The sequence below is a fragment of the Watersipora subatra genome, chromosome 7 (assembly GCF_963576615.1).
Source record: "Watersipora subatra chromosome 7, tzWatSuba1.1, whole genome shotgun sequence".
Taxonomy (NCBI): Eukaryota; Metazoa; Bryozoa; class Gymnolaemata; order Cheilostomatida; family Watersiporidae; genus Watersipora; species Watersipora subatra.
The window spans coordinates 1,847,943-1,873,566 of NC_088714.1; the positions used below are offsets into that span (position 1 = coordinate 1,847,943).

At 36.5% G+C, this 25,624-nt stretch overlaps 2 protein-coding genes across 2 annotated transcripts in view; both read left to right on the forward strand.

Annotated features, from left to right (window-relative positions):
* The first annotated feature begins 26 nt into the window (after positions 1 to 26).
* LOC137399730 (multidrug resistance-associated protein 1-like) lies at positions 27 to 12,242 on the forward strand. The gene is made up of 10 exons (XM_068085941.1): positions 27 to 80; positions 920 to 1,054; positions 1,148 to 1,270; positions 1,749 to 1,960; positions 2,172 to 2,331; positions 4,921 to 4,979; positions 8,310 to 8,499; positions 9,343 to 9,440; positions 10,891 to 11,113; positions 12,090 to 12,242. The coding sequence occupies exons 1-10, from the start codon at positions 27 to 29 to the stop codon at positions 12,240 to 12,242; spliced, it is 1,407 nt and encodes a 468-aa protein (XP_067942042.1).
* The window catches only part of LOC137401179 (multidrug resistance-associated protein 1-like), a 37,992-nt gene continuing 24,499 nt past the window's right edge, over positions 12,132 to 25,624 (forward strand). The window contains exons 1-7 of the mRNA XM_068087564.1: positions 12,132 to 12,227; positions 14,276 to 14,422; positions 16,156 to 16,240; positions 19,855 to 20,048; positions 20,188 to 20,364; positions 21,117 to 21,296; positions 24,195 to 24,336. Of these exons, the coding sequence (XP_067943665.1) occupies positions 14,282 to 14,422; positions 16,156 to 16,240; positions 19,855 to 20,048; positions 20,188 to 20,364; positions 21,117 to 21,296; positions 24,195 to 24,336 (919 nt within the window). The 5' untranslated portion in view covers positions 12,132 to 12,227; positions 14,276 to 14,281. The remainder of the gene's footprint in view (positions 12,228 to 14,275; positions 14,423 to 16,155; positions 16,241 to 19,854; positions 20,049 to 20,187; positions 20,365 to 21,116; positions 21,297 to 24,194; positions 24,337 to 25,624) is intronic.

The following is a 25,624-nucleotide window of genomic DNA, read 5'->3' on the forward strand; positions in this document are numbered from 1 at the left end:
AATCATGGCTGGACGAGTTTAAGTCCATGGGCAAGGGAACCTGGACTAGAGACATGCCTAGTCGGCGAGAGCAGTTTAAGGTTGGATGTCATTCCTGAGACAACCAGTGGCCTTTTTTGGGAATTAAACAGCAACCCGTTGTTTCCAGCTCAGGCATTTTAGAATATATGGCTACGACTGTGCTCAAGCTAGTTCAAGTTGATAAAAGGGTGTTCTAGAACACTAGGCTACGGCTGCTCTCAGGCTATGGCTGCTCTCAAGCAAGTGAAGGTCAATAAAAGTTAGATTGGTACAATTGTTGTTGTACAATTTTATAGCTTCATTCTGTCTAAGGAATATTGCTTATAAAAGAAAGTCAGTCCTAAAGACTGATCTCTGATGATTCTAGTAATTAAATGTTTCAATTAACACAACTAAAAAATAAAGGAACAAAATAAAAGCGCACAATTTTTATAAAGTCAGCAGTCTAACATTGGCAGCTTCTAACACTGGTAGAGATAGTTATTGCGTTTACATTCATCAATACATGAAATGCGATGCCATGGATTTGCTGAAAAGGTTGACTTTGCGGAGTATCACGGACTAGCTGACAAGTACTGAAAAGTATTGCAGCTTTACATGTTACCAAGATCTCTTCATCTTTTAGAAGATTGAGCAGATTTTGGTTACCATATATACGATGGCTAATCGACTCCAATATTCAGCACAATTGTTACAATAGTTGTTGTTCATATTTGTGAGGCGACTAATAGCTAACATCTGCATGCTATCTGGATGGCAACTGGATGCTAAGCACTGTTTAATTGTTTCTCGTTAGTAGTTTTACATCCGGTACGCTGTCCAGCTTGGCATCTAAAATATTAGCTAAAATTTTAGAGAACATTTGTAGAAAATATTATAAGGCCCATTGTTTCAACAGGTGTGTGCAGGTGCTTTGGTTGACGTCTATAGAAGATATGGACAATATTCTAGCGGTCTACTGTGGATTTACTGGCTTCTCTCGATGCTTTGTTCTGGACTTCGAGCATATATCTACTGGAAGAGATGGTTATTTGTAAGTTTTATGCTAAGGAGCAAGCATAGAATTAGTAAATGATATTCAGGAATATCAGTTGAGCACTCTCTATCAAGTTGTCATTTGATGTAGGATGAACGGGAAGAGGCTAGGACATTAGCCATTCTCTACTCTTCAATTTTTCTCCTTGTCATCGGAGCATTCATTCTCTCTTCCATAAGTGATGCATCAGCATGCATTCTGGAAACTTACAAGGTATGCAACAACTTGCACTGTATTGTATAGAACTGATTTCGATGTTTACCACGTTCCCGCATTTTGGTGGAAGACCCATGTTAGGTTTGAAAGCTATGTTGTGCGTCACATGTGACACCTTGCATCTTAGATTAAACTACAATACCTCTCACATCAGTGATAATGTCACAGGAACCATCGTATTCACTGACACCTGGGCTACCTTATGCCATTTTGGTAGCGTGTAAAAAATAAAAATTCTTGCCAAGGTTAAAAAGTGATTTCTACTGATCACCGGAGGAGATAGCATTAAAGTATTGAACTGGAGAGTCTATGAATTTTAGAATGGAAGTATATGAGTTCTCCATAGTTGGATTCATTTTGTTGCATATAAGAAGACTTTTACTCTGCAGCGACCGGGAATGTCCTCGATAGAAGAACACTGTTTCACTCTAGTTGATCTTTGCAAGGCGTCTGCCTATCACTTCTTTACGTTTAGGACATATCTCCAGAGGTGACAGCATCCTTTCCTTCCTACATGACCTTCTACTGGATGCAGCCATTAATGGCCACTGGTCACAGGAAAAAACGAGAAGGTTCAGGAATAGAGAGGGAAGATCTCTACCAACTCTCAGCACCTGACAGGGTTAACAGCTACTACCCTCAATTTGAGAAGGACCTCCATGATAAGATACACCGATACCACCTAAGGTAGGTTGATGCTTGAAGATTCACACCTCCTTTGTAAAAGAAAATATTTGGTTGTTGGCTGTGTTTTTCAACTATGTTGGAGATTAGACGTCTAAAGATGTCAACTTTTGATGTGGACATCAGAAGCCATGGGTTTCAGCTGTGAACTTCTGAAACCTCGTATTTCGGCTGTCAACTTCAGGAGCCAAATCTTGCTGTTATTTTTATGCAGTCATCGAGAGGTCAGACGTCTCACAGCTGATGATGATTTACGGATGCCTATCAACGATTCCGAACCTCTGGTAACTGTCTCCACTGACAGTAACACTACCTTCAAAACTGCTTCTCTGATAGCTGTTCTGGGGAAACACTTTCTACCTTTATTATCTTTGGTAAGCAACAGCTAGCTCCTTCCTACATGTACATCTTGTAAACAGAAAGTGTTAGTGGTATAAAAAGGTATTTTGCATAATCTTTTCGCATTCATTTTTCTTAAAGCTCTCTTCCATCTCATCATATTATATATTAGATAGTCTTCGTTCAGAGGTATAGATCAGTGACAGTTAATAGAACAAGGAATGTGAGTGATAACTATAAAATGCCTGCTATAAAATTCCATGAAATTGTTAATGCTTTCAATTATTCACACTATTGTACAGCATCCGTGCTTATTTTGTTTTGTTAAAACCAATAGCTATTTTGTCACACTATTCACTGTCGTCAGAGCATTTGATGACAACTGTGGTACACTCTGGTTGTATTATTATCAGCTCTCTCTCATCTCAAAATTAACCTCGGAGTCCTTGTTTCACTATTGAAATTGTAACCATAGCTGTAAAATGTTTGACAAGTGAACAAATTATAAACACAATAATGCCAAAAAAATATTGTGAGTTCAATGCACTTGTGGTTGTTATAATCTCTTCATCTTTGCCACTAACTCAGTTTTAAATGATAATACCCGTTTTATTTTGTTCATAGCCCTTCTGGGTGGTAACTTTTCAGTTACCTGGCTTTTTTGCACTTTGATCACAAAAATGCTATCATTAGCGAGTAGATAACTTCTGTAGTTCTGGATTTGTATTCAACTTTAAACATTAGGTATCTATGACTGTATCTAAGCATGAAGTTACTATACAGGGCACCAAGGCTACTTCTATGGGCACCAAAGCTACTTCCTATCCTTTCTAACACCTGCTTACAATGCTGTGAGTGTTATGATATTAGTTAAAGGTTTACGTGCAACAAAATTCACATTACAGGTATTTGGTATCAAAAGGTTCACCATGTCTTACTCTGCTGTGTTGTAGGTGCGAAATATGTGGAAATGTGATTACAAGCTCTTAAAAGCTAAAAAACGAACAGTTAATCGCAGCCATCACAAAAACGCCGTAGCTTGGAATCTTTTTATTTGGCTGGCGTACTCCAACAGTTTGGTTATTGTTTTGACACGTGATGTTATCACATGAAATTAAAGGCCAATAAAAGACTCGATATAAAACGTCTCGTATCACTAGTTTATGACCAATACTTCGGGTTCTACCGGAAAGTCCGTATCAAATATAAATGCTCGCTACTTCACAATATCGTTTCAGCCTGGTCTAATCATCTAGTTGTAATCTGATCATGTGACCCATACTTTCTGCCAAATCGCGTGAACAGTTTCTGCAGCATTCTTTGACTAACGCAGGTGACCAACAGGCTCCTCATGTTCATTAGAGGATGATATGCACTCCTTCGAGCTAAGGTTAAAAAGTAAACGAATTTTTAAGGTAGGTTTTGAGATATCAGTGCTCAAAGTGACAGCATTACAATTATGATGAAAAAGACGCGTAAGGACAATAGACATGGTTTTATTGAATGCGTGAAGTATATTTGTACAAATATTTCGACAAATGAGGTTCCATGAAAGTGTAAACAGAAGCCATCTTGTTCAATTATGTCCCATTTGAGCCGTTTTGGAAATGGATTCCAATCTACGGCGTTTTCGTGATGGCTGCGATTAACTGTTCGTTTTTGAGTTTTTAAGAGCTTGTAATCACATTTCCACATATTTTGCACCTTCAACACAGCAGAGTAAGACATGGTGAATCTGTTGATATCAAATAACTGTAATGTGAATTTTTTTGCAAGTCAACTTTTAAAGCAAATTAAATCACCTTTATAACGATGGTGTGGCTTATATTGTTTGAAGATTTTATTTCTGTTGGCATTTTTTGGAGTGATGAGTACCTCTATTTATCTCTTAATATTAAATGGCGATGAAGCTAGGTGACCCGATCTTATCAAGTAAACTGTCATTAGTAATATATTTATACATGGAAAGTAAATGGAAACGTTGTATGACCAAGTCAAGGCCTAAAGAGGTTCATCAGTATCTTCATGTCTAGTAATAATACAGGTTTTGTCAAAACATCAGATACAAGCAATTGACGCAACAGTCTAGGCCCAGATGTATTGCTAAAGGATTGTCTCACGTATATATTTCTCTGAATTATACCTGATTCTCCTATAAGGACTTTTCTAATAGTCTGTACTTTTCGGTTAGTCCAACATTTTTAAGCGGTTTTCTCAGACATAGTTTGTGTTCAGTCAAGTTGCAGGTTGATGATCTTAGTTCATGATAATTTTAAAAGTTCTTTAATTTACAATTCTACGCAGATTACACATGTATGTAAAGAAGTATTTTATCGCATGTTTATGTGGTATTTATACAGTATAGTATTTGTCCAGTATTTATATAATATATCTGCAAAAGAATTGTAAGACTGCTAACAGTTGCGTCTGAAAGCGACTTTGTTTCTAACAGATATATATGTACAGGTATATGGATGATCCTGACGCTAAGATGTGGAATTTTATCTTTTTCATGATTTTATTACATATATACACTATATTGTTATATATTATATTTCCGCTACCTCTTACTTGCTTACACCACTGTTTTATATCATTGCTTTCTAATCTTCCGTTTGTTTTAGAGCTGGACTCTGAGTCTGGTTACGAGACTACAATTACTCATTAGCCCACTTCTTCAATTGTAAGTATAGATGAGTGGGTCGTGGTTCTACTGACAGACATGTGAATAGACCAGTAGGAGGTAGTTCTACTAGCTGCCAAATAAATACACCAATAGGTAGTGGTTTTACTATTGGGCACATAAATAGACCAATAGGAAGCGGTTTTATTGATATGCACATAAATTAACCTAAGGGAGGTGGTTCTACTAGCTGGCAATTGGAGGTGGTTTTATTGGCAGGCACATGAATGCGCCAATTAGGAGGTCATTCTACTAACAGCTACAAGAATCGACCAATAGGAGGTAGTTCTATTTACAGGCACGCGAATGGACCAATAGAAAGTGATTTTACTGGCATGCATATAAATTAACCACTAGGAGGTAGTTTTACTAGCTAGCCATTGTATAGACCAATAGGATGTGGTTTTACTGACATGCACATAAATCGACCAATGCAAGGTGGCACTACTAGCTGGCACATGAATAGACCAATGTGAAGAAGTTTTACTATCTGACATATGAATAGACCAATAGCAAGTGGTTTTACTGGCATGCACATAAGTGGACCAATAAAAGATAATTCTTCTGACAAACACAATAATTTAAATTGAAAGCAGTCCAATATGCCAACAAATGACTATACTACCCATATGAAAAGCCTATGGGTGTCTAATTTCTCTGTCTAAAATTCTTCTGATTTTTAAAACTACGCAACAAACCTTAAAAAATTTACTAAGTTTAATGTATGATTCACTTTTGCATGACAATTACAACAGGGTATCCCACAGGCAACTATTAATATACAGTGGAACCTCAGTTCTCGAACACAATCCGTTCCAGAAGGTTGTTCAAAAACCGAGTTGTTCGAGATCCGAAACAAGTTTTCCCATTAGAATTAATGTATATAAAGTTAATTCGCTCCAAGTCGATTTAACAACTTCGGTAAAGTATTTTTTAAAATTTTACACTATAAACTGTACTGTTTACTGCACACTATAAATAAAAGCAGGTAGATATAGATCGTGTTTAATTTTAATGAAAAAATTTCTATGATGACAAAAAAAACAAAAAGTAAACATTTCATATACTTTGCTTTTAAAACATTGAAAACATTATGGATTAAGATACAATACCAAAAATTGCAGAAATTGATAATGAAACAGCAAAAAAATGCAACAGATCAGTCACATCAAAAATCGTGTGAAAAAGAAAATATAAACAGCAATGGCACGTTTACTTCACATCTTTGAAGAAGAATCCTCTTCCAAAACAATTTAGGGTAACTCGACTGGAGGAGTTGTGTCCCTAGAAAATCTCTTCAGTAGAAGCGACATCCTTCCAGTTGGCTCCTTTTTGTAAAGAATTTGACGCGAAACTTCTCAATTCGCATGTTCCGGTTTGGTCGAGAACCGAATTTATGTCGAGATCTGAGACGAACAATTCTCAAATTTTTTGTCGAAAACCAAGTTGTTCGAGAACCGAGGTTTCACTCTATGACCGAAGATATTTTCGCTTGTATTTTAGGGCCACTTGTGTAAATTTGACCTGGTCATGAAAACCTTCAGATGTATAGGCGATCAAATCTCTTTCCTCTGGTTCGGCTCAGCTCATGAATCCAAATTGGTTTTGTACTTGGCTGATTTCTATTGTTGTAGCATTTGTCCTTTAACAAAAATATACCAATGCAAATAGCTGCACAAACCTTATTACTATCACAAATTGTTGATGATCCATAACTGATAATAAATAATCCATAATAAATACGCTGACGATACTTCAATAATAATAATAATAATAGTAAGTCCAGCAACGTCGTCATGGCTTTCACACAACAGTCCAATTCTCATTGCTCTATTTGTCATTTAGGAGTGCCGTTGTGTGTTGCACCAGCAAATATCTACAGGGCCATCAGCTAGCTATGCAGCAGTTATACCTGACATTACATACCAATGAAATTCATAGCTGATCATAGCGTAAATAATATCTGTGGCTACCTATGCTAGTACTACTGAATGAGAGATCGCACTTACAAATTGATTGACTATTGTGAATTGGCACCAGCCACATGAAGGTCATAGTGTTCTTCTCATTATGATCATTGGAATACCATCAGCATATTACCATTTCTGTACTATAATATGTTTCATATGGATCATTAATATTTTGTAATCTATATATTATATAAATCTCAAAGTTTGTTGGTCTGTCGTTTGTCTGTCCAGTTATAGCGATTAAAATCTAGCAATTAAAAATCCGTATAGAAGATTTAATCTCAGAACCTCCTGATTCAAAGGCGACAAGCTAAACCATTAAGCTATAGGAAATGCAATGGATTCATTGGGCGATATGAGTCATTATCTGAGTTAAAATTTGCGTAGCGATTCTGCGTTACTCGCAACGTCTCTAAAGCTTGCTCTCACGGTCTCTTACTAGTAAGTTCAGCATTACGAATACTAGCTTACTCAAATTAGCCAATAGCAACTACATCACCTGCCACTGTTTATAAGCTGTTTTTAATACCCGGGCAACACCAAGCATTCGGTTAGTTTTTACTATAATAAGAGCCCGAGCTGTCTGACTGAAGCCGTGCTTGGAGTGTTAGGAAAAATATTTCTCACACAGGAATCGACACTGGTTATTTGGATTTGAAGATGAGAGCCCTACTACTTCACCGCTCTACCATTTTGATCTATCATGGAATAATTGTACACATAATTATTACATGATAATCTCTCAGGGCGCACGGGACTGCCAGTGTACTAGTTCTAATAGTGTAATGTATGTTCAGCTATTTACATTGCTATAATGTTGTTCAGGGAAAAATATTACCAGTATCTCCCATTTATCATGTACATTCATATACAAGTATAGGCTAACATTTATATATCCCATGTATCATGTACATTCATAAAGTACAAGTGTAGGCTAACATTTATATATCTCATGTATCATGTACATTCATAGAGTACAAGTATAGGCTAACATTTATATATCCCATGTATCATGTACATTCATAAAGTACAAGTATAGGCTAACATTCATATATCCCATGTATCATGTACATTCATAAAGTACAAGTATAGGCTAACATTTATATCTCCCATGTATCATGTACATTCATAGATTACAAGTATAGGCTAACATTTATATATCCCATGTATCATGTACATTCATAGAGTACAAGTATAGGCTAACATTTATATATCCCATGTATCATGTACATTCATAGAGTACAAGTATAGGCTAACATTTATATATCCCATGTATCATGTACATTCATAGAGATCAGACAGTATCACCAAATTTTGCATGGAATTTAGGCTAGTATAAAATTGTATCCTTTTTTTTTAGTTTGCTTATCACTCATGTGGAAAGTCAGCGAACAGACAACCCTGAACCTCTCTGGAAAGGAATCCTTTACTGTTTCTGTTTCTTCCTATTTTCGTCCTTCGGCACCCTCGTCTTTAATGCCATGTTCACCTTATATATGAAATGCAGAACGAGAGTTAGAGCTACACTCATTGCAGCAGTTTATAAAAAGGTTACTCTTAAATTATTGCTCTGAAATATTTGACATCGATCAAAATTTACTTCTGCTCCTCAATTCTGTGATATTGTACTAGTCTGTACAAGGAATAATCTGTACTAGGAATAACCTGTACTAGGAATAACCTGTACTAGGAATAACCTGTGTTAAGAATAACCTGTGTTAGGAATAACCTGTACCAGGAATAACTTGCTTTAGGAGTAACCTGTACCAAGAATAACCAGTACTAGGAATAACCTGTACTAGTAACAACCTGTACTAAGAATAACCTGTACTGGTAATAACCTGTACCAGGAATAACCTGTACTAGAAATAATCTGTATTAGTAGTACGTATGTTCCTTTGATTTTGAGTTTTTACAACTTGTTTAGTTTTTTCAATGAAAAGCGGAGTTATTGCACCAGTTTTTGAATTTTGTTAAGTGCATGTTCATGCCAATAATTATCTGTGATGAAACTGTCCCACTCAATTGTACGGCAGCATGTAAATCAGCTGACAGCTCTGTGAGAGGATATTGGGTAGTTTGTAAAATTATTACTCAGCTGTCAAACACCTCACTAAAAGAAACTTTCAACGCTCTGACAGTGTATTTGTACATACAAAGCACTTTACTGCGATACATATCCTACTAATATAGTTGTACTGTGATACATATACTACTAATATAGTTGTACTGCGATACATATCCTACTAATATAGTTTTACTGTGATACATATACTACTAATATAGTTTTACTGTGATACATATCCTACTAATATAGTTTTACTGTGATACATATACTATTAATATATTTGTACCGTTGTGTATACATAGACTAGTTATCTAGTATTGTTCAGGCACTTAGACTGAGCGCAGATGCCCGACAGAAGTCGAGTACAGGAGAGATAGTCAACCTAATGTCTGTTGATGCGCAAAGGATTGCCCACTTTGTATAGTGAGTACATGTAAATAATATGATTGTGGGTTTATGATAGAGAAAAGCTTACCTTGAAATGTCCATGTAGCAATATCATAGGTTTACTTGCACAGCTTCAGGTGTTTTACCTCGAGATGCTCTAGTTGTGTATATTGCTGTCAGTTTTACTTGCTCTCCTGTATACTAGATCAAACTAATCCCATTGGAGGCTGGAGACTGGAGACTTTTTTGATTAGTTGACATAACAGCGTATTCATCTGGCAATTGAGCATGTTTAAGTTGAAATATTTTGACATTAAGTTTTCTCTTTGACTATGTGTTTTTCATCTTTTGAGGAGCCAAAACTCTGCTTTCGTACGAAATTCGTTCCGGTAAACAGGTTGTAAGTAGAAAATATCTTAAATAGAAATCGATTTTACCATATAAATGCCCTAATCCATTCCAAGCCTCCGCCAAATTTGGATATAACATTTGTATAAACACATGTAATGGTTAAAACCTGTAACAAATACATGTTAGAATTATATTATTACATGATAAATAGAAAAAGTACACATCGAAAAACAAAATCTAGAGAAATAATAAAAAATCTGGGAACGTTCTGCTTGTCTACGTTTGGCGTTGGCTGTCTAAATGAGGCTGAGAACAGCTCACGAGAAGTTGGAAGATGGCGATCACTAGAGGTGGGTGTTGTGTTGTTGCGTTGTTACCTTGGTTGTGTTTTGCTCAGAATAAATGTTTTTAGAAATCTCAGTAGAAAGGTTTATTTGCATTGACACAAACTAAAAAACTAATTGTATGGAAAAGACTGAACCTGAATTGCTAGAAATGAAAGTTATAATACTCTGTATGCGATGTATAATAACTCCAAATTATAAAGGACCGAAGGCAAAACACTTGTCGTTTATTGACTCACTAGTAAAATAAAATAAGTGAGCCATGTTTTAAGTTGTACCCACTGGAAGCAAGCGGGTCAAGGCATGAAACTAACTGAGCCATGTTTTAAGTTGTACTCATTGGAAGCAAATGGGTCACGGCATGAAACTAACTGAGCCATGTTTCAAGTTGTACCCACTGGAAGCAAGCGAGTCGAGGCATGAAACTAACTGAGCCATGTTTTAAGTTGTACCGACTGGAAGCAAGCGGGTCAAGGCATGAAACTAACGCGCCAAAGTACGAATAGCTTTTTGTATCTAGAAATAACTTTCATGAGTGGAAGCAAAATTTCCACTAAAAGTCATTTTATAACTTGAAAATTTAAGTAGAGGTTTCAAGTAGTAAGTACATAGAGCATACGGTGAAACCTCTACTCATAAGTAAAGGTTTCACTGTATCCAGTTTTCAACATTACATTTAATAGAGAAGTGTAGGAAAGTGTCTAGCGAACTCAACAACAGTTCTGCATAGGTTGTGTGCAGCATAATTTTTTAGAATGACATTTATATTTTGTGTTCTCTATCTGTTTCAGTGAAGGTTGGGTGTTCATCGTTGTTCCCATTCAGATCTGTATTGTTATATATATGCTTCATCGGCTGATGGGCAACAGCATTTTTGCTGGAGTTGCAATACTGCTTGTGGCAGCACCAGTTTCATTTGCTATCGGAATCCTTCAGAGGAAGATCAGGGTAAAAACTATGAAAATCAAAGATGAACGAATAAAGTTGCTTAAAGAGGTGCTTTCATCTATCAAGGTGTGTGTATGCGGATCATACTCTATGTCAATATGTCAATGTGCCCTCTATGTCAATGTGCCCTCTATGTCAATGTGCCCTCTATGTCAATGTGCCCTCTATGTCAATGTGCCCTCTATGTCAATGTGCCCTCTATGTCAATGTGCCCTCTATGTCAATGTGCCCTCTATGTCAATGTGCCCTCTATGTCAATGTGCCCTCTATGTCAATGTGCCCTCTATGTCAATGTGCCCTCTATGTCAATGTGCCCTCTATATCAATGTGCCCTCTATATCAATGTGCCCTCTATGTCAGTGTTCATGCCGCAATGATCTATTAGATTTTCGCAGCTTGTATGGCTTCCCTTTACATGTCGTTTTTGCCATCTCCTTTGAACCAGACTTCCAGTAAATTTTGCAGTGCTAACTTCAATTCTTTTCACTGTAACAAATAGTGGTCATTTTGAAATAAACTGGATGTGACGCCTGCTGTATTTTTTTGCGTCAACATCAAAACTTTTAGCACCTTTACTCACAAGCTATTTAGTTGTATACCTGGTAGTTATTCCTTTAGTGACAGGTTATTAAACTCTATGCCTGGTAGTTATTCCTTTACTGACAGGTTATTAAACTCTATGCCTGGTAGTTATTCCTTTAGTGACAGGTTATTAAACTGTATGCCTGGTAGTTATTCCTTTAGTGACAGGTTATTAAACTCTATGCCTGGTAGTTATTCCTTTAGTGACAGGTTATTAAACTCTATACCTGGTAGTTATTCCTTTACTGACAGATTATTAAACTGTATGCCTGGTAGTTATTCCTTTAGTGACAGGTTATTAAACTCTATACCTGGTAGTTATTCCTTTAGTGACAGATTATTAAACTATGTCTGGGAGTTATTCCTTCACTGACAGGTTATTAAACTCTATACCTGATAGTTATTCCTTTAGTGACAGGTTATTAAACTGTATGTCTGGTAATTATTCCTTTACTGACAGGTTATTAAGCTGTATGCCTGGGAGCCATCATTCCAGAGGAAAGTTACTTTGTTGAGGAAAAGTGAAGTTTTGCGACAAAGAACTTTGAATATTATCAGGGCTATCCAGAATTCTCTTTATAATATTGTACCTGTTCTGGTACGTATGAAGTAATAGGTGATTTTGGATGGTTCTGTCAATGTCATACACCAACATGAGTCAACTTGAGTCCTCGCTTGTACTTCTTCGTAAGATTTGTAAGGAACATCATAAAGTTGACTAGCAAACAAGAGGTGTACAGCCTAGCTACCCTTTACACTCTTGATAAGATATGCCAAAACTGAGTGTATACAAACCAAGCTTTACGCTTTTATATGGTTGCAACAAAAACGAAAGTGTCAGTTGTGTAGAATCAACTTAACAATAAACATTTACAATTTCCAAGTTTTGTGCATTACATGCTTTTGCTACATGTAATAGTCATCACACGTAGTAGTTAGCACATGTAGTAGTTATCACACGTAATAGATATCACATGTAGTAGTTATCACACGTAGTAGTTATCACACGTAGTAGTTATCACACGTAGCAGTTATCACACGTAGTAGTTATCACACGTAGTAGTTATCACACGTAGTAGTTATCACAGGTAGTAGTTATCACACGTAGCAGTCATCACACGTAGTAGTTATCACACGTAGTAGTTATCACACGTAGTAGTTATCACACGTAGTAGTTATCACACGTAGTAGTTATCACACGTAGCAGTCATCACACGTAGTAGTTATCACACGTAGTAGTTATCACACGTAGTAGTTATCACACGTAGTAGTTATCACACGTAGTAGTTATCACACGTAGTAGTTATCACACGTAGTAGCCATCACATGTATGTAGTAGTTATCACATGTAGTAGTTATCACATATAGTAGTTGTCACACGTAGTAGTTATCACACGTAGTAGTTGTCACACGTAGTAGTTATCACACGTAGTAGTTATCACACGTAGTAGTTATCACACGTAGTAGTTATCACACGTAGTAGTTATCACACGTAGTAGTTGTCACACGTAGGAGTTATCACACGTAGTAGTTGTCACACGTAGTAGTTATCACACGTAGTAGTTGTCACACGTAGTAGTTATCACACGTAGTAGTTATCACACGTGGTAGTTATCATACGTAGTAGTTATCACACGTAGTAGTTGTCACACGTAGTAGTTATCACACGTAGTAGTTATCACACGTAGTAGTTATCACACGTAGTAGTTATCACACGTAGTAGTTATCACACGTAGTAGTTGTCACACGTAGTAGTTGTCACACGTAGTAGTTATCACACGTGGTAGTTATCACACGTAGTAGTTATCACACGTAGTAGTTATCACACGTAGTAGTTATCACACGTAGTAGTTATCACACGTAGTAGCCATCACATGTATGTAGTAGTTATCACATGTAGTAGTTATCACATATAGTAGTTGTCACATGTAGTAGTTATCACACGTAGTAGTTGTCACACGTAGTAGTTATCACACGTAGTAGTTATCACACGTAGTAGTTATCACACGTAGTAGTTATCACACGTAGTAGTTATCACACGTAGTAGTTGTCACACGTAGTAGTTGTCACACGTAGTAGTTATCACACGTGTTAGTTATCACACGTAGTAGTTATCACACGTAGTAGTTATCACACGTATTAGTTATCACACGTAGTAGTTATCACACGTAGTAGTTATCACATGTATCAGTTGTTACCTTTTTCTTAACAAATAGCAAGTTGTTCATACAATAGCTAATCACATTTAATTTGCATTTATTCTCCTGTGTTACGAGAGAAATCATTGCGACTTCTTAAATACAAATATCTTCTAAGGGGCTGTTCTCCCTAATTTTTTTTAAACGTTCGGTTCTCAAACTATTGCTCCCCCTAATGTACAGGTAGTTAATATTAATTGATGTGTAATTTTACTCCAATTTGATCTGGCTGTTTCTAATAAAGCTAATATGGATATAAATATGACTGTTTCTGTATACTAGACGATACTACAGGTCATTCTTTTGAACCAAGTTTCTTAACGCATGATTTGCCCTCCCTTGGTCATGGAGAGAAAAGTACTGAATGTTTGCATGGCTCTGCTAAGTTGGCCACCATTTCAAGTTTATATTCAGTAAAAGTCTATAGATAAGGTTTGTTCTCATACAGGTTGCTATGACAACATTTGCAATATACACATCGACAAGACCTGATCACACACTAACCGCCAGTGTAGCCTTTGTTGCTCTCTCGCTTTTTGATACCATGAAGTATTCGCTGAACATAACATCTCAAAAAATCTCCATGCTAGTCATGGTAAGTCCATCCAGTATTGATACAAGGGGTAGACAACTTATAACTATTATGCAAGTGATTTTTAATGAATTTTGCTCACCAATCTATATATATATTTTCCAAAGTTGGTCGTATGTGTGTAGTTTCAGCTATAGCTATTAAAATATTGGAATAAAGAATCCATACCGCAGAAGATTTGATCTCACACCTTGCGGTTCACCAGTCTGACCCCTTTCGAATTCGGCTACACAAGCTTGATGAATTCATTAGGCGATATATGTCGTTATATTGGAGCAAATACGCTACGCTTTCAGTCATGACGCAAAGTTATGGCGTTACGTCATGAGAAACAATAGCTCTTATTAGTAAGCTTACTCAAATTATCCATTGGCATTGTGCCAGGTTTATAGCCAGTGGCAAGCAACTCTCATTGTTTCTAAGCTGATTTTTAATACCCGGGCAACACCGGGTAGCACAGCTAATCTTTACTATAATAAGAGCCGTGTTTGTTCATTTGCTATCCGAAGCCGCGCTAAGATTGCTAGGCAAAAAGATTTCACTGATCTGGAATTGAACTCGAATATTTGGCATCCTACTCAAGCTCACTACCATCTCCACGACTCGTCCACCATTCCACATTCAAGAATAATTGTACGTATAGTTATTACACCTGATGATCTTACATAGCAGACTGCCCTGCCTGCGTACGAGTTAGAATTAATATTTGTTGTGCATTGTGCGACAAACTGAGAATAACAACGCTACCCGACCTGTTTTCGTACGTACATCAATCTAATGATACTTACAATAGTTTTATTGCTAATTATATGGATGACTCCTGTCATTCAGGTGTTTGAGGAGCATCAAAGCAGTAAAAATAGTAATTATTATACTTGTACAATTTGAACAGTGTTGTTTATAGCCTATATCTCTGATTTTTAATAGATGTAGTCATTTATAGCCTATGTGTTTCACTTTTAATTCATGTAGTCATTTAAAGCCTGTTTTTCACTTTTAATAGATGCAGCCATTTATAGCCTATGCAGTCATTTACAGCCCATGATTTTCACTTTTAATAGATGTAGTCATTTATATCATATGTTTTTCACTTTTCATAGATGTAGTCATTTATAGCCTATGTTCTTCACTTTTAATAAATTTAGAGTTGCTTTACCACAGATAAAACAAGGGTTGCTCAAGACCTGTAGCTTTTGCTGATAAACGAGCTTATCACATGCTCTTTAAGCTTCCTGCTCTAGTGCAACCCTGGGGCAACTCTAGTGCAACTCTAGTGCAATTCTAGTGCAACCATAGTGCAACCCTAGTGAACTCTAGTGATTCACTATTATAATGTCCATTCGTCACAAGCCACAATCAGAGGTTAGGAAAAAATAATGCCTTGCACGGTAATCGAACTCAAATATTCAGCTTAGCAGCCCGACTACCAACTGCCCCACTCGACCACCTTGCTACATATTGGAATATTTGTGCACATAGCTATTACACATGATTATCTCTCACAATGCCCGAGACTGCCAGGGTACTAGTATAAATATATTCTAACTACAAAAGGGTTGATGAATGTACATACAGCGCTAGCAAGGTTAAGTACCTCCAATAAACTAGGAACTACTGCTATTCATGCTCACCTTGATTATACTATCTCGTGGCACTCAAACTGTTAATTTAGTATGTGTGCTAGCACTTGTGTTCTCATCCATTCCTTACTCCCTGTTAACTTAAATTATCTACAGACGACAGTGTCGGTTACTAGACTCGCAAAGTTCTTTGCAAATGAAGAGCTTGATGCCACTTTTGTAACTCTGGACCCAACTGCTGGTTTGTATTGCTTCTAAATGTTTATTCATGGGATTTTCTTAAAATTGGAACTTGTCTGAGCACTGTGCCGTTTTTAGAAGTGTAGAGAAAATATCTGTGCTGCAATTTAAAGTTGTCATACGAATGAGGTCACAACTCCTCTTTTGGTAGGAGATAAAAAGGATTTACTAACAAATTGCGCAAACCAACTCTGTTCAAAGTACCTAGATCCGAACTGCCATTGCTTATTTTTTCATGCGTTATTATTCTGTTCCAATAACTGTTCACGCCTTATATATGTTATAGGTTATATATATATATATATATATATATATCTTATAGGTTGATATGGCCATACCAACCTTATTGGCTCAAATAAGGTTGATATGGCCATATCAACCTTATTTGAGCCAAGAAGGTTGATATGGCCATATCAACCTTCTTGGCTCAAATAAGGTTGGTATGGCCATATCAACCTTCTTGGCTCAAATAAGGTTGATATGGCCAAATCAACCTTATTGGCTCAAATAAGGTTGGTATGGCCATATCAACCTTATTTGAGCCAATAAGGTTGATATGGCCATACCAACCTTATTTGAGCCAAGAAGGTTGGTATGGCCATATCAACCTTATTTGAGCCAAGAAGGTTGATATGGCCATATCAACCTTCTTGGCTCAAATAAGGTTGGTATGGCCATATCAACCTTCTTGGCTCAAATAAGGTTGATATGGCCATATCAACCTTATTTGAGCCAATAAGGTTGATATGGCCATACCAACCTTCTTGGCTCAAATGAGGTTGGTATGGCCATATCAACCTTCTTGGCTCAAATAAGGTTGGTATGGCCATATCAACCTTATTTGAGCCAATAAGGTTGATATGGCCATACCAACCTTATTTGAGCCAAGAAGGTTGATATGGCCATATCAACCTTCTTGGCTCAAATAAGGTTGATATGGCCATACCAACCTTCTTGGCTCAAATAAGGTTGGTATGGCCATATCAACCTTATTTGAGCCAATAAGGTTGATATGGCCATACCAACCTTATTTGAGCCAAGAAGGTTGGTATGGCCATATCAACCTTATTTGAGCCAAGAAGGTTGATATGGCCATATCAACCTTCTTGGCTCAAATAAGGTTGGTATGGCCATATCAACCTTCTTGGCTCAAATAAGGTTGATATGGCCATATCAACCTTATTTGAGCCAATAAGGTTGATATGGCCATACCAACCTTCTTGGCTCAAATGAGGTTGGTATGGCCATATCAACCTTCTTGGCTCAAATAAGGTTGGTATGGCCATATCAACCTTATTTGAGCCAATAAGGTTGATATGGCCATACCAACCTTATTTGAGCCAAGAAGGTTGATATGGCCATATCAACCTTCTTGGCTCAAATAAGGTTGATATGGCCATACCAACCTTCTTGGCTCAAATAAGGTTGGTATGGCCATATCAATCTTATTGGCTCAAATAAGGTTGATATGGCCATACCAACCTTATTTGAGCCAATAAGGTTGATATGGCCATATCAACCTTCTTGGCACAAATAAGGTTGATATGGCCATATCGAATTTCAGAATCTTTCAGAGTGTAACAAAAGCTCTGTTAGGTTGAAGCGGGTGTGAAACGAGAATTTTGACAACATTACACAGGTATATAATATATGCCAGAGATATGGCAATTATCGCTGATACATATCAATTATTATATTGTCTCGTTTGGTCCACCCTTTATGCGATGGCGTCAAACTGATGACTATGCATTTGATCTACTGACTTCTCAATACTTCATCTATATATAGTAATTTCAATGTTTGTCTGTCGTTCGTTTGTCCATTTATAGCGATAAACTTTCAGGAATGAAAAATCCACTTTCAACTGAATTCAAATCGAAACCTTCCGGTCTGCAGACAGGCGTTCTAAACCACTAGACTACATATCCAGCTGACAGTAGTGATGAATGATTGTGATCATATTCATTACATCGGTTAAAATACTCGCTCTCAAAGCGCTTTAAAAAATACTAGCATGCTTGATCTATACGCGTAACGATTATTAAGCTGGCTTCATGCACAGCTTTAGCTTAAGGTACTAGCTAACCAGGTAAATTACTCATAGTCACCTTAAGTGAATTTGAGGTGGTTTTGAATTCACTCATTGGGTAATTATTTTATTAACCATGCAACGCCGGGCATTCAACTAGTATATGCATATATAACGATTAAAAAGAACTCGTCATATTTTTAGTCAGCTAAAATACGAAATGTCACATGTGCTATTTTGTGTGATATTTAAATTATTTTGATAAAAAACAAAATGAAAATTCGTATGTTGACTTTGGAGCTATTGCATTATCGATATACTATTGCTCCTATTGATAGACAGTTGCGCACAGCAGAGTTAGCAGAACTAGGTGTAATCACAATGCATATATAACTATACTACTGATAAAATTTGTTTTTTGATAAATATTAGGCTTTCCTAAACAAAGTTTTTCAAATGTCATGTGCTATAGAAAATAATGTAATAGTAATGAGTTCCGAGAGCATCAAGTTTTTTAGTTCGTGATGTAGATAGTCGGCTACATAACTATAACAACAAGTTTGTGTTTGTCCTTGACCTGCACTACTGCTAGTGCCCAAATGTGCCGAATTAGTAGAAATTGTTTTGCAAGAAAATGACTATTAATTAAAGCCAAGTTGTCTTCTCCATATAACTATTGCTTTAACGTGTGAACTTTGCTGTTGTCACACGTTCTTCAACAATGTCAGACAAATTTAATATGTAAATGAAATTGCTTGCATTTTTGGGCAGAGTATAAATAAGTTTCTTAGAATCTTCCCAACAATTCACAAATATATAACTATCGACTTGTAGACTGAGTTAACCAACTACATGCATTGACTACTTGCTAGAGTATCATACAAATCTGAGCGTACCTTCTCTGCCAAACTTGAAGGCATTAATAGGATTGCTCATCGACGTTTTTGTGATTTCAGGCTTCGTCTCATGAACATCTCTGCTTCTGGTAACAAATACAGAAACAAGTGGATTGTTTCTGGAAATTCCTGGCAGCACCGATATTCATGACTGGTTTGGAGTCGCCTTGTGGAGAGTAGTTGATAGTAAAGCCAGGATTAGTGAATCTGTATTAACGATGCTGTCATTGTTAGTTAGCCATATATACTACTGGTGTTAATCATGCATCTCTAACAGTCTAACAGTTGTTAATTTTGGCATCAAGGAGATCTTCAATTTCTCAAATTTCCAGTGGCTTTAAAATGGCTCTTCAGTGGCCTTAGTCCCCAAGACTCCCTAAGTGGTTTTGCTTTCACAGCAATTGATTATAAAATGATGGCCCTGTAGATACAAATTTGTTATTTTTAATTAGACAGTAAAATAATAAGATAGACAATAAAAAACATATCGCTTAACATTTACTAAATACTATTATGCAGCAGTGAAGTATTTAGATACTTGAATACGATTAGAAACCCGTGTAGGAACGACGAACGTATGAACTGTGTCTAGGAATGCTACTATTATCAATAGTAGAACGCATCCGAAGGTTTTATACAACTTGCTGTACTCATCATAGTGACAGTAACAATTCAACTTTTTCACTGCAGTTGCGGCTATTGAGATCTTGGATGGAGAGTTCTCACATCTACAAGATTCTTCTCCTGTTCTACGTGACATTCATCTGCAGGTGACAGATAAATCTTTGACGGCGGTTGTTGGCTCAGTAGGTTCGGGTAAATCCTCACTCCTCTCGGCTGTAACGGGTGACTTGTATAAACTGGAAGGTTCAGTGATTCGTAAGGTGAGTTATGTTCCCTTAGACAAAACGATGGATCACAATGATAGCTTTGCAAATGATTTCCTTGACGCTGATGATCTTGTTAAACTAATCTTATCAACGTAAGAAGTGCTTCCTGAATGCTATTCATTTTACCTCGCAGGGTTCTCTGGCATTGGTATCTCAAGTGGCATTCATAGTGAATGCTTCTGTCAAAAACAACATTCTTTTTGGCAATGAGTATAATGAAGAATTGTACAGCAAAGTAGTGGATGCATGCGCTCTTGTTAAAGACTTTGAAGTACTTCCTAATGGTGACAACTCGATCATTGGTGAAAAGGTATGCATGGCTAATTTGGGCAACTGATAATATACTCACCTATGATTTGTCAGTTTTGTGGTATTACAGATGTGTCAGCTGTTTGATACCACTTTACTTACAATGATTCCATATGACTACAGAGTATAAATATCTCTCAGTAAGTTAGATGTTTAATATTACTTTACTTATAATGATTCCATATGACTACAGGGTATAAATATCTCTCAGTGAGTTGAATGTTTAACATTACTTTACTTACAATGATTCCATATGACTGCAGAGTATAAATATATCTCAGTGAGTTGAATGTTTAATATTACTTGACTTGCAATGATTCCATATGACTACAGAATATAAATATCTCTCAGTGAGTTGAATGTTGAATATTACTTTACTTACAATGATTTCATATGACTGCAGAGTATAAGTATTTCTCAATGAGTTGAATGTTTAATATTACTTGACTTACAATGATTCCATATGACTACAGAATGTAAATATCTCTCAGTGAGTTGAATGTTTAATATTAATTTACTTACAATGATTCCATATGACTTCAGAGTATCAATATCTCTCAGTGAGTTGAATGTTTAATATTACTTTACTTACAATGATTCCATATGACTGCAGTGTATAAATATCTCTCAGTAAGTTGAATGTTTAATTTTACTTTACTCACAATGTTTCTATATGACTACAGAGTATAAATATCTCTCAGTAAGTTGAATGTTTAATATTACTTTACTTACAATGATTCCATACGACTGCAGGGTATAAATATCTCAGGTGGACAGAAGCAGAGAATAAGCTTGGCAAGAGCTGTGTACAGTAACGCTGACATTTACCTTCTTGATGACCCTCTCAGTGCTGTCGATGTTCATGTTGGTAAACACATATTTGAACATGTTATCGGACCCAATGGACTTCTTAAAGACAAAACTCGTCTCATGGTAATCGTCGGGTTTATTCCTTGAGGTTTTTGTGAGTTTCTACGTGTAACCCAACATGCATGATCCTTGTAATACCAACTGAGTCATAAGGTGAAACAACACAACATGCATGATCCTTGTATTACCAACTGAGTCATGAGGAGAAACAACACAACATGCATGATCCTTATATTACCAACTGAGTCATAAGGTGAAACAACACAACATGCATGATCCTTGTATTACCAACTGAGTAATACAGGTGAAACAACACAACATGTATGATCCTTATATTACCAACTGAGTCATGAGGTGAAACAGCACAACATGCATGATCCTTATATTACCAACTGAGTCATGAGGTGAAACAACACAACATGCATGATCCTTATATTACCAACTGAGTCATAAGGTAAAACAACACAACATGCATGATCCTTATATTACCAACTGAGTCATAAGGAAACAACACAACATGCATGATCTTTATATTACCAACTGAGTCATAAGGTGAAACAACACAACATGCATGATCCTTGTAATACCAACTGAGTCATGAGGTGAAACAACCTAACATGCATGATCATTGAATTACCACCTGAGTCATGAGGTGAAACATCACAACATGCATGATCCTTATATTACCAACTGAGTCATAAGGTGAAACAACACAACATGCATGATTCTTATATTACCAACTGAGTCATAAGGTGACACAACATGCATGATCCTTATACTACCAACTGAGTCATAAGGTGAAACAACACAACATGCATGATCCTTATACTACCAACTGAGTCATGAGGTGAAACAACACAACATGCATGATCCTTATATTACCAACTGAGTCATAAGGTAAAACAACACAACATGCATGATCCTTATATTACCAACTGAGTCATAAGGTGAAACAACACAACATGCATGATCCTTATATTACCAACCGAGTCATGAGGTGAAACAACACAACATGCATGATCCTTATATTACCAACTGAGTCATAAGGTAAAACAACACAACATGCATGATCCTTATATTACCAACTGAGTCGTGAGGTGAAACAACCTAACATGCATGATCATTGAATTACCACCTGAGTCATGAGGTGAAACATCACAACATGTATGATCCTTATATTACCAACCGAGTCATGAGGTGAAACAACACAACATGCATGATCCTTATATTACCAACTGAGTCATAAGGTGAAACAACACAACATGCATGATCCTTATATTACCAACCGAGTCATAAGGTGAAACAACACAACATGCATGATCCTTATATTACCAACTGAGTCATGAGGTGAAACAACACAACAAGCATGATCCTTATATTACCAACCGAGTCATGAGGTGAAACAACACAACATGCATGATCCTTATATTACCAACTGAGTCATAAGGTAAAACAACACAACATGCATGATCCTTATATTACCAACTGAGTCGTGAGGTGAAACAACACAACATGCATGATCCTTGTATTACCAACTGAGTCATTAGGTGAAACAACACAACATGCATGATCCTTATATTACCAACTGAGTCATAAGGTAAAACAACACAACATGCATGATCCTTATATTACCAACTGAGTCATAAGGTGAAACAACACAACATGCATGATCCTTATATTACCAACTGAGTCATAAGGTGAAACATCACAACATGCATGATCCTTATATTACCAACTGAGTCATAAGGTGAACATCACAACATGCATGATCCTTATATTACCAACTGAGTCATAAGGTGAACATCACAACATGCATGATCCTTATATTACCAACTGAGTCATAAGGTGAAACAACACAACATGCATGATCCTTGTATTACCAACTGAGTTATAAGGTGAAACAACACAACATCCATGATCCTTATATTACCAACTGAGTCATGAGGTGAAACAACACAACATGCATGATCCTTATATTACCAACCGAGTCATAAGGTGAAACAACACAACATGCATGATCCTTATATTACCAACTGAGTCATAAGGTGAAACAACACAACATGCATGATCCTTATATTACCAACTGAGTCATGAGGTGAAACAACACAACAAGCATGATCCTTATATTACCAACCGAGTCATGAGGTGAAACAACACAACATGCATGATCCTTATATTACCAACTGAGTCATAAGGTAAAACAACACAACATGCATGATCCTTATATTACCAACTGAGTCATAAGGTGAAACAACACAACATGCATGATCCTTATATTACCAACTGAGTCATAAGGTGAAACATCACAACATGCATGATCCTTATATTACCAACTGAGTCATAAGGTGAACATCACAACATGCATGATCCTTATATTACCAACTGAGTCATAAGGTGAAACAACACAACATGCATGATCCTTGTATTACCAACTGAGTTATAAGGTGAAACAACACAACATCCATGATCCTTATATTACCAACTGAGTCATGAGGTGAAACAACACAACATGCATGATCCTTATATTACCAACCGAGTCATAAGGTGAAACAACACAACATGCATGATCCTTATATTACCAACTGAGTCATAAGGTGAAACAACACAACATGCATGATCCTTATATTACCAACCGAGTCATAAGGTGAAACAACACAACATGCATGATCCTTATATTACCAACTGAGTCATGAGATGAAACATCACAACATGCATGATCCTTATATTACCAACTGAGTCATAAGGTAAAACAACACAACATGCATGATCCTTATATTACCAACTGAGTCATAAGGTGAAACAACACAACATGCATGATCCTTATATTACCAACTGAGTCATAAGGTGAAACATCACAACATGCATAATCCTTATATTACCAACTGAGTCATAAGGTAAAACAACACAACATGCATGATCCTTATATTACCAACTGAGTCATAAGGTGAAACCCTGTTTTAGGTGACACATGGACTGCACTGGCTACCTCAAGTTGATGAGATTTATGTTATGGACACTGGTAGACTCACTGAACATGGCTCTTATAAATCCTTAATCAGTTGTGATGGCGTCTTTGCCAAGCTTCTCAAAGAGTACTCTGAAGGTGCGGTTACACCATCTACTATGGCGATTTTTTAAGGGCAAATAAATTTTTCACACGCTAAGAAGCTTGTCTTGCCTAATTGATGAAAAGGTTGGAAACTACCTACATCACTGAAACCTATCAAAGTCACATGTAGTAGCTAGTCAGTGCCCCAGCTGTGTAGTATCAATGTTTATTTTACTACCAACATCGCTAGCACTCAACAAGAACAGCATCGACTAGTAGGGTCATGAAATTTGGGTGATGTTTTCAGTCAGTGCGTGTGTTAGTCAGTTTTCAATTTACCGTAAAATGTCTAATTAAACGCCACCTCTATTTGAACACCACCTCTATTTAACAGCCACTATAAGAAGGTTGAAAAATAGAGTGCCACCCTCTATTTGACCGCCACCTCCATTTGACTGCCACTTTGACAATCTTTGATCTTTATGAATCCATAATATCAAGTGATCTGTAGAAAAGTGTTCACAAAATCGTTTTAATAATGAATCGTTTACATCAATAACAATCAATTCTCTCGTTCTCCAGTTCCACAGTTTTTCGCTATTTTTTCCTTTTAAACTTTGAATGCAACACCATAGAAATAATTATTAACTGTCTCATGTTGATAGCAGTTCTTTGTTTAACGCGGTCTTGATACTTCAAAGTACTTCTATATAAAACTGGTTTATATTCATGATGGTAGATGAATGACTATTTTTAGGCCAAAGGTTACATTTAGCGAGCAAAACCTTTACACGTTGCATTTGTGCTAGATGCAACACGTAAAAGTTTTGCTCTGTCAAAAAAATTGTTTGAACGCTAATATCAACTAGTTCAGCAGTGCAGAAAAAGTGTTGAGGTTAGAAGACATTGTGGAAGGTATTGAACAACCCAAAGATTTTCGTTCCATCGAAAGCAACAATCAGGATGCAGCTATCCGAGGAAACGATGTAAATATTGTTGCTTTAAAAATGTTAATTTTTGTTTTTGCGTGTAATATAAGTATGGTTCGTTTATGTCACTTGTTCATGAATATATATTTGTAGCATTTGATAGATTATCATTATCCAACTTATAAATTTGCAGATTTATGGCATATTATTTGATAGCATCATTGCGGTAATCTGATCTTACAATTGATTGACGCTCGTAACTCCTCTTCTATTGCACATAAAACAGTAGTTTTGGCTCCAAACTGTAGCAAACATATCAATGGGTGCAGTGAGCTTTTATGCAATATTGGTAAATATATACATAACATAAAAATACGTTTTCAAATTTAGACTGAAACAAAAATTGAAAGCTC

Excerpts from the sequence above, each read along its gene's own strand:
- LOC137399730 (XM_068085941.1), top strand. The coding sequence starts at position 27 with ATGGGCAAGGGAACCTGGACTAGAGACATGCCTAGTCGGCGAGAGCAG. Across the intron at positions 1,055-1,147 it reads ACTGGAAGAGATGGTTATTT|GATGAACGGGAAGAGGCTAG; the intron begins GTAAGTTTTATG and ends CATTTGATGTAG. Across the intron at positions 8,500-9,342 it reads TTGCAGCAGTTTATAAAAAG|GCACTTAGACTGAGCGCAGA; the intron begins GTTACTCTTAAA and ends AGTATTGTTCAG.